The sequence below is a fragment of the Drosophila grimshawi genome, unplaced genomic scaffold (genome assembly GCF_018153295.1).
Source record: "Drosophila grimshawi isolate 15287-2541.00 unplaced genomic scaffold, ASM1815329v1 contig_44, whole genome shotgun sequence".
Lineage (NCBI taxonomy): Eukaryota > Metazoa > Arthropoda > Insecta > Diptera > Drosophilidae > Drosophila > Drosophila grimshawi.
In genome coordinates this window covers 2869192-2881941 of record NW_025063240.1, presented here as the reverse complement: position 1 = coordinate 2881941, position 12750 = coordinate 2869192, and the positions used below count along the sequence as shown (strand labels likewise).

At 42.5% G+C, this 12750-nt stretch overlaps 2 protein-coding genes across 4 annotated transcripts; one reads left to right on the top strand and one right to left on the bottom strand.

The window, feature by feature from the left end:
- The first annotated feature begins 320 nt into the window (after positions 1 to 320).
- Positions 321 to 3734, top strand: LOC6557128 (RING finger protein 10). Its single transcript, XM_001985393.2, has 4 exons — positions 321 to 1048; positions 1239 to 2786; positions 2847 to 3001; positions 3060 to 3734. The coding sequence occupies exons 1-4, from the start codon at positions 952 to 954 to the stop codon at positions 3510 to 3512; spliced, it is 2253 nt and encodes a 750-aa protein (XP_001985429.1). The 5' UTR covers positions 321 to 951; the 3' UTR covers positions 3513 to 3734.
- Positions 3629 to 12493, bottom strand: LOC6557143 (choline-phosphate cytidylyltransferase A). Of its 3 annotated transcripts, none has more exons than XM_032743053.1 (4): positions 12225 to 12493; positions 7648 to 8416; positions 5395 to 5718; positions 3629 to 5321 (listed from the first exon to the last, which is right to left on the bottom strand). In XM_032743053.1, exons 2-4 carry the CDS (start codon positions 8302 to 8304, stop codon positions 4587 to 4589), a joined length of 1716 nt encoding a protein of 571 aa, XP_032598944.1. In that variant the 5' UTR covers positions 8305 to 8416; positions 12225 to 12493; the 3' UTR covers positions 3629 to 4586. The 3 variants fall into 3 exon arrangements, with proteins under 3 accessions (XP_032598944.1, XP_001985430.1, XP_032598945.1); XM_001985394.3 differs by lacking the exon at positions 12225 to 12493 and adding an exon at positions 8525 to 8774 and having other exon boundaries at positions 4567 to 5321; XM_032743054.2 differs by lacking the exons at positions 7648 to 8416; positions 12225 to 12493 and adding an exon at positions 5799 to 6116 and having other exon boundaries at positions 4567 to 5321.
- Between the last annotated feature and the right edge of the window lie 257 nt (positions 12494 to 12750).

The following is a 12750-nucleotide window of genomic DNA, read 5'->3' as shown; positions in this document are numbered from 1 at the left end:
CACCCGCAACTTTATTTTAAAATATTTTTCTTTTGTACTTTCATGTATATTTTATTCTTCGTTTTGGCCTATTTCTGGTCGATCTGTTTGTAATCGATAGGCAATAATGACGGATAGTATGCTGATCACTTACAATGTGACCAATAGGATTGTGTACAACATACAATTTAAAACTTCATGTACTTCGTGATAATATGATTGAATACACATTGGATTTAATTAATTTAGGCAGCTATCTCAAAAACGTGAGCACCCTGGCATTCGCATATTTGCTTGGAAGAACGATAGTTTTGCGTTTGTCCGACCTTATGGTATTGTGAGTTTCTCACCTGCAGTCACACTGTTTTTCGTAGGTCAGCACGGATGCTGATTTTTCCAACCAAGGCTTTTTTGGTTTTTACATCAAAATTACTTGCAATCAACACACAAAATATCTTCCCCAACAATTCGTGATCATTTCAAGTCCTTGCGCGCACATTTAGCAAGTAAAATTGTAGCCCCAAATTTGACAATTTACGCATTGCAAAAACGCAGTCGTCACACCTTTGGCCAACACACCAATACAACCAAGAAACCCATTAAAAAAAAGAGGACGGCAAATCAGCGAACGTTAGGCAAAGGCAAAAAGTCTGCAGAAAGAGATCGAGTACTGTTTGTGGTACTTTTCGACGCTTCAATTTTCGATTTATACCGAAAACGAATCGCATAACCTTTTGGAAATATTACGCAAGTATTATTTCTGGATATAATTTGTCAATAATCATGGCCCAGTAAAGATGAATCCTCAACGCAAAATAATCGCTCAACGCACTCCGTGTGGAGACAAACGTCAACGCGAGACGCTGTTTGCTGCCAATTCGCAGCAGCAAACAACAAAATCCCAATTTTCCACTCTCTCCTATCTACCCCTCAACGAGCACTGCGGCCTAAGCGCAGCCAAAAATAACTACAATGGAAAACAACAGCAACAACAACAACAGCAGCAAGAAACAACAACAGCAACAGCGTGCAAACAAATCATCTGCTGAAGCTCAACGCAAATCTAGTGGTGAGCATTCATTGTTGTCAGTTGCCTCAAAATTATAAGTACTTAAAATCTTGATCAGCACCTTCATAGTCGTGTCCGTCTGTCTGTCTTTGCAAGCAATAGCAATTCTGTAGTAATTGTTTTCGTTTGTGCTTCCATTTGTTGATAACATAGCCAAAATAAATGCTTGTTCAAATTTCACCTTCTGCAGATTTGTATGCTAACAACAAGACACGCAATTCTCGACGACGCGAACAGCTTCCCACACCACGCAGCGAACAACAGCAGCGCAGCACCAAGCAACAACAGCAGCAGCAGCAACAACAACAGCAATCGGCTAAGTTACGTCCCAATGTGGACAAGCGTCCACGTGCCCGCGGTGGCGGTGGCAATGGCAACAGTTGCGGTTATGGTCAAGAGTCTGGCCAGAACAATGACGATGGCCTTGCATGCACCGGTTCGGATAACGCTTATGGCAGCTCCGGACTAGCGGCAACGGGCGCTAGCTACATGCGTAGTAGTGATCCTGACTATGAACTAAACTCTGTCTATGCGCATGGCAGCAAGAAGCAGAATCTGAACCATCTGCTCAATTTTCATTGTGTGCCGCGCCAGTCGTCGTCGTCGTCTGACTGGCACGCTACTGGACATGGCGCGACTATTGCACGCCGCCAGCCACGCTACAACAAGGAGCAATTTCTGCAGGCCAACTTTCAATTTGTAATACGGAGCAGTGCTAAGGCGCAGGTGAATAGCTCACCGGACACGCTAATTGATTGGAGTCTAATCGAACAGATCAACATACATACCACCGAGGAGCCGCAATGCCCCATTTGTCTCTATCCGCCGGTGGCTGCCAAGTTGACGCGTTGCGGCCACGCCTACTGCTGGCCCTGTCTGCTGCACTATCTCTCGTTGAGCGACAAGACGTGGCGCAAGTGCCCCATTTGCTACGATGCCATCCACGCTGCAGATCTGAAGAGCTGCACCATTTTACAGCAGCATGCCATGAATGTGGGCGATACGATTAACTTCCAGCTGATGCGTCGCCTCAAGGGCTCTATTTATATTGAGCGTTATGCCGGCGCCGCAGCAGTTGGTGGCTCTATGGAGCATTTGCGTTTCCCTCTGCTCAGTGCCGTGGATGAGACGAAGCGCTTTTCCAAGTTTTTGATTGCAAAGCGCAGCGATGTGGCCGCCATTATTGAACGCGAGCGCCGCGAACTCTTGGCTCAGTCCGATGAGTCCTGTCCCGAGGATGTTTTCACACAGCAGGCGCTGCTGACACTCAATGAACGCTGCGACAGGTTGGGCTTGGAGCCGGAGGAGCAACAGCAGTTGCAGCCGCTACAGCTGGTGGAAGAGGACCAGCAGCCACAAGCTAAAACTCCTGATGTCGATGAGAAGGCAGATGATGCCTCAGTCTCATCCTTGGGCGAGGCGAGCTGCAGCAGCAGCTCCACCACCAGCATCAATAACAGCAACAAATATTATTATTTTTATCAGTCCAACGATGGACAGAACATCTACTTGCATCCATTGAACGTGAAAATGTTGCAGGCCTGCTACGGCAGCTTGGACCAGGCGCCGGTGTTGATCCAAGCGCAGATATTACAGAAGGAGCATCACTCCATGGACGAGGAGCATCGCCGCAAATTCACCTGCTTGGGTCATTTGCCGCTAACATGCCAGTTTGCCGTTGTCGAAGTGGAGCTGCAGACTCCAACCATTACAGGCAGCATACTCAAGTTGTTCAAGGGTTAGTTTGATGCATTTCCATCAAATACTACAAAGCCTAATCAATTAATTTTAATTTCAGATGATCTGCTACATCGCAAGAAGGAGCGTCAGCGTCGCGAACGCGAGGAACGCAAACGGGAGCAGCACATTAACGAGATCAACGATCGCCAGATGGGCAAACTAATTGCCAGTGCAGCCAATTTGAATCTAAGCTCTACTCATGAGTTTCCCACTGTGAGCTTGTCCCAGATATATATACATATGTATAATTCTAATTGCCTTGCACTTGCAGTGTGGCTTTGAGGAGGACTTGCCGGCACCACGCGGCGCTTTGCCCATTGCGATTGGCCAGGCAAGCAGCGGCCCGCGTTACTCCAGCGTGGCTGCCAGTCCCAAGCAGGAGCTATGGCCCAGCATTGGTGGTGCGTCTGGCTTGCAGCATAGCCCAGGCGAGTTTCACTTGGGTGGTGCCTGGGGTCGCGCTGCTCCACCACCATCAGTTAAAGTGGCCGCCGCTGCTGCCGCCAGTCGCCCCACTGTGGATGAGGACAATGAGTTGCGTGCCGTTGGTCCCTGGGCGCTGGGCGAGTTACTTGTAGGCGCCTTGGACCAGCAGAAGCAACAGCGTGGAGCTAAATCGAATACTGCTCCAGTGGATGCTGTTGCCAGCAACAAGAAGCAAAAGAAATCAAAGGGCAAGAAAATGGTGCCCCTATTTGCCGTTGGAATGAACCGAGCTCCATAAATCATCACAGATGGATGGATCTTTGGCATTATCCAAGAACACTTATTACACTACATTATAAGAAGAAACTTTTGTTTACTATCAAACGTTATTGCAAATAACTCTGTCAACAACCAATCGCTTTATAATTTAATTAATCCATATTCATATGTGCGTGCATTATTACATAATCCAATATTAATATAATCCAATAAAGGCAAAGAGCAGTGAAAAGTTTAAAGATCCTAATGTGAGTTACAATTGTAGATTTACTTCTAACCCAAAGGTGAAATATATTTAAATTCTCTTTTTTAATTAGCTTTCATTCAAATTTTATTTTTCCAAAAAACATTCAACAAAGCATTTTTACTGCAAACTTGTATTTTGCATTTATAATTTTTTGCTTTTGTTTTCATTTGCGAATGTGTATTTATGTATTTTATATTATGTAGGTATTTATGTTGGTGTTGTAGTTTTGCTTCTTTTTTTTTTTTTTTTTTGTTACTTATAGGTTAAGTGTTATGCAAAATAATTTAATATAAATAATTCTATATATTCCTTCATCTTTCATCGATCACGCAAAATCTTTAAGGCTTAAAATACAAAAATGAGTCTTTTGCGTTGGTTTCCATTTTCGTTTGTTTGTCTCTTTGTTGTTTTCAATTCTACTCATGATCATTTTTTTGTTTGTTACGAATACAAATTGTGTAAATTGTAAGAATTTGAACTTGCAACTGCGTCTCCATTTTGGCTAAATAAAATTGGCTACTATAGACAGGGCGCAGGGGATGAGACGAGTGGAGCGAGTGCATGTGCAACTACAACTAAAGCTAATGGGTCATAAAATACGATAGATTAATAGAGATACAGCTATAGAAAAATTGCATGTGCTTCAATCAAAACAGCAGGATTCTTGCATCCATCCATCAGCCGTTTGCCACATCAACATCAACAAATTGGGTGCCGCAGTTTGGCGCAAGTAAACACAATTTAATAAATATATAATAGCTTCAAGATAGAAGAGAAAAGTGAAAAGTTGATGCTAGCCAAATCAGAAAACACACCACTACTATTATTCTATTGCTGAGATGTAATTCAATTGCTGCGACGCTCAGCAAACTCCGCATCGTAGACGATATCATCATCGTCATCGAAGTCATCCGGCGAGGAGCCGGCTGTCAAACGTTTCTGGTAGCTGGTACGCGAGAGCGCCGATCTCTGTTTTTTGCCATTTAGGGAAGTGCTGCTGCCACCGCTATACTCGGTGGGTAGCTCCAAGTACTCATCCGTAGAGTCATCATCGTCATCCAGATCATCGCCATTGACGGAGCCCGCCGGGCTGCCGGGCGGACTGAGCGCCTGGATAAGTTTGCCCTTGGACTCGTTCCACAGATGATTCAGTCGCTCCGGTGCGAACATCAGCAGAAATGTGTCAATGAATTCGCGCGATTTCTCCTCCCATTTGGTGATGATGTCGCCCTTGACTTTGGTCAACTCACGCTTGCCGCGCGACTTAAGCTCATCCATTTTATTCTGCAGACGGAACTTCTTTTCGGATAGGAAGGATACGTTCAGCTCCTTGGCGGAGTAGCCGCGTGCGAGATTGCGACGCACATACAGATCATAATCCTTGACAATGCGCGCCAAAATATCCGAGGTGGAGACGCCCTCGGTGCGTTCCGTTGCAACAAACATGCCACGCGCCTTCAACGGCCCATAGATATCATCCAGGCCATCGTGCTCATAGGGAATGTCATCGTGTGCCACAAAGTCAATTTTATTTTCAGCTATGAACTCATCCGACAATGTCCACGGGGCATTCTGTACAATCTGGGTTAGGGAAAGGTGGTTAGTTCTGGTTTTTTTATGCCCTATGTATGGGCGGCAAGGGCAACACACTCACCTCATCCACGTAACGACAATGACGCACACCCTCGTAGCGCTCGAAGCCGTTCATAACGGTGCGTCCCTTCATGCGGTGCGTGAGCTCATCGTTGCAAACGCCGACAATCAAATAGACATTGGGAAATATATTTTTGGCCTGCATCAGCTGCCTGGCATGGCCCTGATGGAACAGATCATAGATGCCATCCGCATAGACGCGCACCCTACGATTCGTCTGTCCGGAACGCGCCATCTGATACGTAATGCGTTGTGTATAATCGCAAGTCTCGCGCTCCAAGATCGCCTCCTCATCGCAGGAGAACGGCGCCGGTTTGCAAATGGTCTGCAAAAATACACAAAAAACACAAATAGTTGATAAGTGAACATCCACATTGCTGATCCTCTCGAGATGTGTGCCCTTACGAATTCCTTAAAATCCATGTGCAGCGGCAACATTTTGTACTCAAACATTTGTGGAGACGGCGTCTCATCTTCGTGATCAGACATTTTCTAGTTTGTTCTTTGTTTTTTTTTCAGATTTAAGATTTGTTTTGTTGCTGCTTATGAAATATATTTCTAAATATAATATACAAAAATATTTGTATATATTGTGTCACAGTGAAAAAATACGATCTGCTTGAGTTGATTTCAGCTTGCTAACTGAGCTCCAAGCAAAGCACTACTCTGACTTTGTACAACAACAAATGATTGGCTCACTGTGTGACTGGGACTCGGTGACTCTGTGCCACTGTCGAGGATTGCGCAGCGGCTTTTAAATTAATTGGCGGCAACTGCTTCCAAATCAATACAATTGACTATAATAAAGCAGTCGCAGCTTGGCCCGTCGGCCACAAGTTTCAATTGCCACAAATTGAGCGCACAAATGATATTTATTTATATATTTTCATATATATAGGAAGGGCAGAAAAAGTCGCACGATTTGGCACGAGGCGCCGCCAACGACATCAGGCGATATACATCGTACGATATATGTATGTAACTGAACACTCAGTGAAATGCCAGCAGCTAGTTAATCAACGCCAATCAAAGCAGGCAAAGTGATTTGCCCAAGACTATCTCAATTGGATATGAGGATGCCAATAAACTAAACTTGAACTGAACCCATGCCCCCCCCTCCTCCTCCATCAATCTTTCGATTTTATATAACGAAATATACAACAAAAAAATATGCAAATGAGTTGTGAAGAAAAAAACAAACCGTTAATAATTTCTTTTAAAAAGTTCATAGCGCATTTTAAATATATATTAAAAAATAGAAGAAAAAAAAAACGAAAAACTCATCAAAGCAAAAATTTGACATACATATTTTAAAATGTCGAAATCATTTCACGGTCGAATAAAAAACACTCTAACAAAACTTTTTAAATTAGCCAAGCCAACAAAAGAGAGAGAGAGAAAAAGAAAAATAAAAACAAACAAATATTAATCATGGGGAAGAAGACTAGGAAAATGAAAGAGGTTAAAATATGCATACTTAATTATGTTTCGAAAAGAAAACAGTCAATAATAAAAACAGTAACTTGTTGACTCTAGAAGAGGATTGTCATCAACACCAAGCAATTAAATAGGTCAAAATATGCATATTTAGCTGGTTATTTCTTTAATCATTTTTGTCTTTAATTAATTAATTCCAGCTGTCAAGATAGCAAATTCACTGATAAAGCTCTCAGTGAATCAATTATATTTAATTTGAGTAATATAACTTCTAATTTTATCAAGTTAATTGCCGAGATTTTTTTTGTTGGTTTATTTTCATAGAATTATATTTAATTCGAGTAATATAACTTCCAATTTAATCAAGTTAATTGCCGAGATTTTTGTTGTTTTTCCCAGAAATGATTTGTACAAATATACAAATGATTTGCTTATGGATATAATGTTTATATATTTGTATTTGTGCGTACAAATTGTAAAATCATACCAAAACGCAATATTTGTTCGGAAGTGATTCCAGAAATCGCTGTTTTTCTCTCTTGCCCCACACAATTAAGGCAGCAACAAATCACTGCAGCAAATTAACTGATGATGCAATACACACAGAGGCGTAGCTAGACTTGCGTTAAGCGGGGCAAAGATTGAAGTGTATTTTATACATTTTAATCTAAATCTATTGTTGAGATGCAAGCGGGAGCAGCTGCCTCAACCCCCGTCACCCGGCACATAACTGGCTACGCCCATACCAAAATATATAATATACATGTATGTGACCTTGGCAAAGAAATTGCCATCGGCTTTTGTAGTTTCAACTTACCGCTAGATCGGCGGTGCCACTGCTCATGAACGATTGCTGGGAAGAGGATGCGGCCATGGCAGCGGGCATCGGCGGTGCAACTGTTGCTGATTGTGTTGGTGGTGTCGATTTGGTGGTCAGCAGCTTTGGCAGCGGTAACAACAATTTGGACGGCGTCGTCGGCGACGTCGATGGTTGCATAAATTTACGCTTAACCCCAGCGCTGCCATTGAGATAATCCGAATCCGATGTGGATGCGGAGGCTGTAGAACCACCGGCGGGTAGGGTGTCATCGGGGGATGTCGCCTCGACGCCATCGTCGGCCTCGCTCTGTGAGATGGTGCGCGTGGTGTCGCGCAATGTGGTCGCCGGATGTGGCTCAATCATGTCCACAATGACCGACTGCAAATCCTGCTGGCTGCCGCCGTTGATACTCGCTGCTCTGGCTAATGTTGCCCGCATCGCTTTCGGTGTCGATGTTGCTGTTGCTGTGCGTGTCGTCGTCAGTTCTTTGGCATCCATGGCGGGCATGGCAATTGCTGTTTCGTAAGTGCGTTTCCGTGTGCTCAACGTGGATGTGGCTACAACGGCAGCGACGGCGACTGTAGCAGCTGAACCCACATTAATTGTGCTCTGGGTGCTGGTGTTATTGTTGGCGATTACCGATGAAGTTGCCATCGCAGCGAATCTTTTGCAACGGTCGCGGCAGTTTTACGGATTTCTATTTGATTTAACCCTTGAGATGATTTTGCACACTTAAATGGAACTCTTCTCCTTCTGGGTTCTTTGACTACAAGTAGAAAAAAATATTAAGTAAATAAATATTTAAGTAAAACCGGTCAAATTGTAATATAAGCTGAATTTGATATCTTTTTTGAGTGGAAACGTTTCAACTTGCCAGCGACCAGTACGCAGCTAAAAACCAGTGTGTACACATTACAAATGTCTGTAAAACATTTAATTATTATTGCTTCTTCTTCTTCTTGACGTCTGATGTTAATTTTATAAAATTGAAACGAATGCGACACGTGACATTTGGTTTGAATAACTGCCGGATGCCATGGACAAAACAATTCGCTTTAATTGCTATTCGTTTCGATGTGCCACGCGCTTCGATTAACAAAATGTTTAGGTAACTGCAGCAGCAGCAGCACCACCAGATAAATAACAGAATCAACGACGAAAACACATACAGCTAGAATGCCAAATGAAAAAACAACACATTTTGGCACGTACATATGGCAGAGACAAAACGCAATTAGCGGGATAGAAATTAAGAATGGGAGTAAAAGAGAGAGAGATTAGAAGAGAGAACGCACTTCGACGAATCTCGAGTGCATTCCGCGAGCAATCTGCAAAGTAAAACTTGACACTAATGTACACACAGAGAACAAGCACCGTTATAACAGATTATCGACGACGACTATTAATATTCACTACTGTATACACACACTAAACTATTTATATATATATTTATTAATTAAAGCTACATAAGCGAGGGAACAAAAGGGTGGTTGTACTTTTCCATTAATTTTTGTCGACCAACAGTAAAGTAAAATATGTAAAGTTTACCCCTCCCCCTCGATATGTACTCCCCCTTTACGTAAGGCACGTGAGCAGACAAACAGACAAGTTGTGCTGAGCGAGCGTGAGATAGATTTAAAGGCAACTCTCCCTCTCTCTCATACACACACACACACATTCAATTTATATTCGTTGTTGCTGAGAGCAATCAGCTGTTCGCTGCATGTTTTATTTGAGATTTTTCAATTTATTCATAGCTTTTGTGTTTTGGCTCATTAAATATTAATCTAGTTTGCTTAGAACAACTATCTGACCTTGAATTGCCTTATTACCTCAACGATTCTTTGTTGTTCGCAAGCATTTCTTATCATACGATTGATAAGCTCGCGAAAAAAACCTAAAAAAAAGTAAGACGATTCCGCTCAAGGCTGCTATTACCAATGCTTCAGCTGACTCACGTTCATATACATATACGAAAACCTGCTTGGAACTTGCGAATTCTCATGCTCAAGTTCAAGTTGACTTTACACGAAGCTGGAATATATAATGTATGATGTAATCGCTATTTTTGTATAGTCTCATGGAAAAAGAAATTTATGGTATTAAGACGGAAAAAAAAGCTAACTCAGTTGCCAGGCAGAATGAATAAATATGCTTCGCTAGAGCTGAGGAAACTTTTTAGCTCTGCGCGGTGGCCAGTGACGTCAAAACCAAACGTCAACATTCGTCGTACGATCGGCAAATACTCATGCACACACACATACACCCACACTACTAGACATACCCTGCCTGGCTGCCAGCTCATGAACACACACACAAGCATACAATATGCATGCGCGAGTCAGAATGTAAACAAAGTAGGAGACAAGAAAAAAAGAGAGGGTTTTCTTCTTCGAGTACGTGGTAAATGCGAGCAACGAAAGCGCATCGGCAAAGTGACAGATGGCCACACTCAGCGATGATTAAATAAATTGACTAATTGCTGCCTACCTGTTGCCTTATCTACACTTTTGAAATATGTTTCCGCTGCACAGCTGTGTACATGAGTTAATGAGAGTTCCCAAATTACGATATCTACCATAGATAAAATTGTATATATATTTTATTTTATCTCTACGTATACTCATGTAAATGTATATTGTGTATACATACATATATATATTGATTCAAGCACGAGCATGACGATAAGCACTGGTAGAGCGATAACACTGCCAAGGCGGATCTATAACATGTACTCGAATATGTACCTAGTGTTAAAGTAGCGAGAACCTGGCAAAATTCCTCAACAAGCAGCCAAACAGGCAAAGTTCATTATCGTCATCTTTGAGCCGAGCTGAGCTGCGACACGGGGTTAATGTTCGTAGCTCGCATTTCTTGCTTGCCAGAAAAAAATTCATTTTTGCCGTGTTGGCTTTTTTTTTTGTTTTCATCCACAAATTGGGGTTTTTTACTTTGGTTGCCACATTCGTCAAAAGTGGCTTCAAAAGAGGCAAAGTACAGTCACGTCACGTTAAATGTACGTTAGCATGAGTTAGGAGCGTTGTTCATTGATAAGCTCCACTGTTTATACAGAGCCACATACATTCATTTATATTATATATACACAATGTAGATTGATAACCCCACTGTTGCCTCCCAGCCATTATCATCATCAAGCATTTACCCGAAAACAATCATTTGAACCTAACCGATGATGCAACACTCTATAAATACCATAAATATTTATCCCATGCATTAGTAATCCCCAAGGAACAAACTAAACTAGTTCACGTGCCCATTGTATGATGAGTCAAAGGTCTGCTGTTACGAGTGCAGTTTTAGTGCCCATAATCTTGGGCACATGGTTAAACTATCGATTATAATGCACAGCCCACAATGATTGGCTGCTAATCTTTTGCTATCGTTGCACACATTCTTTGATTTAAAATGTTTGTACACACTGACACAGCTCCCCCCTTACGCATACGCACACGCACACGCATACATTTAGTTTACGCACGCATAGGCGGCTCCCTAACAAATCACCCACACATGACTGCGACCGCCGATAAACAGTTTCATTGAGCACGAAAACAGCTGACTAACTGTGCGTGGGCTTGCCATGCGTACGCCACGATCAAACTCTCGATTGCCTCTCTCTCCGCTCTTCCGCTCTCGCTCAGACTCGTTTGAAAGCACGCTCGCAGTACGATTCATAGTGTTGAGCCCATTGTCGGAATTGGGCAACGGTAAAAAAAAAAAACATTCGTTTTGAGTGGCCGCATGGGAAAGTGGAGCACGAGCGCAGCTGGCAGAGGGCAGCAGTAGCGACGTCAGCGCATGAGTAATATGCGCATTGCTTAGTTTATTAATAAATTCATTTTTTTGTTGTTCTTTCCAATGCCACCCAGCAATGACAAATGTGAACTTTAAAGTCATACGATCAGAGCCCAAAGTACGATTTCTGTCAAGTGCTACAAGAGAGAATGAAAGAGCGAAAGAGACAGTGAGAGAGAGAGAACGTTGCACGTTTTGTGGCACAACAAAAGACATGAAAGTCGTACGATGTCGAGGGATGATGTTCAGATGAATGACGTGGCGGCCTGTTAGCAGCGAAAAGGGGAGCAGCAGGCAAAAGAAGCAGAGGCGTCGACACGCCGGTTGCAGCGGAACAAAATAATCGATAACGTAGCAGTTGTTGTTCTGCGAATGCATTAAATATCTGGGCGACGTAGACATTATGTAAACATCAGTTGAGCCTTGGCAGCGAAATCAAAACTAATTAAGACGCATATTTTCTGGGCCACCAAGAAAAAATAACAATAAAAAATAAATCGAAATCCAGCGCTACTGAGAGCAAACAGAATGCGTGTGATTAAAAGAGAGATAGAAGAGCGAGGAATTTGCTCACGTCACGGGCAGCAGCGCCAACGTCATCGTGAATAGATAGGAAGGAGCAAGAACGAAGCACGAAAGACATCAGCAGCAGCGCTTTGTTTGTCTATATTTGTAGTGCAATTTTTTTGGGTCTCTTCCAAAGACAGCAACAATCGATGCCAGCACGTACTATCAAATGAATATTTGGGCCAACTTACTTTCAAAATTTTTCCTTAAATTGCACGGCAATTTGTTTGACTAAAAAAATCGATGAGGGCTCGTGGGTAATTTTTCACACGAAATGAAGCACTACATACTAGATTAACGTTTTATGGTGCACTGTATAGCAGCCTCTGTGCCAATTGGTGGCTTTCGTTGCTGTGCCACTTGGTTATATTGTTTGTGTGTTGGTTCAATTGCAGCAATTGGTTCAAAACTTTTTTATGTCCGCGTCTGCCCGTCGCAACGAAACGAGTGAAAATCGCGCTCACTAAAACTGTTCTTGACGTTGCCATATTGTCATTGACTCCCATCGTTGGCATGAAAACATATCGATAAATAAGTGGCTCGTTTCCACTGACCGCATTTATCTAATGAATGCTTTAGCAACTTATTTAATTGAAGATGCTTCAGACAAATGTACCATTCAATTATGTATAATTTAATATCAACAGATAATTGATTTTTTGATTGATATTTACGAAAATCAAATTATCAATGCTGTTATCGATAAGCGTTTTATTT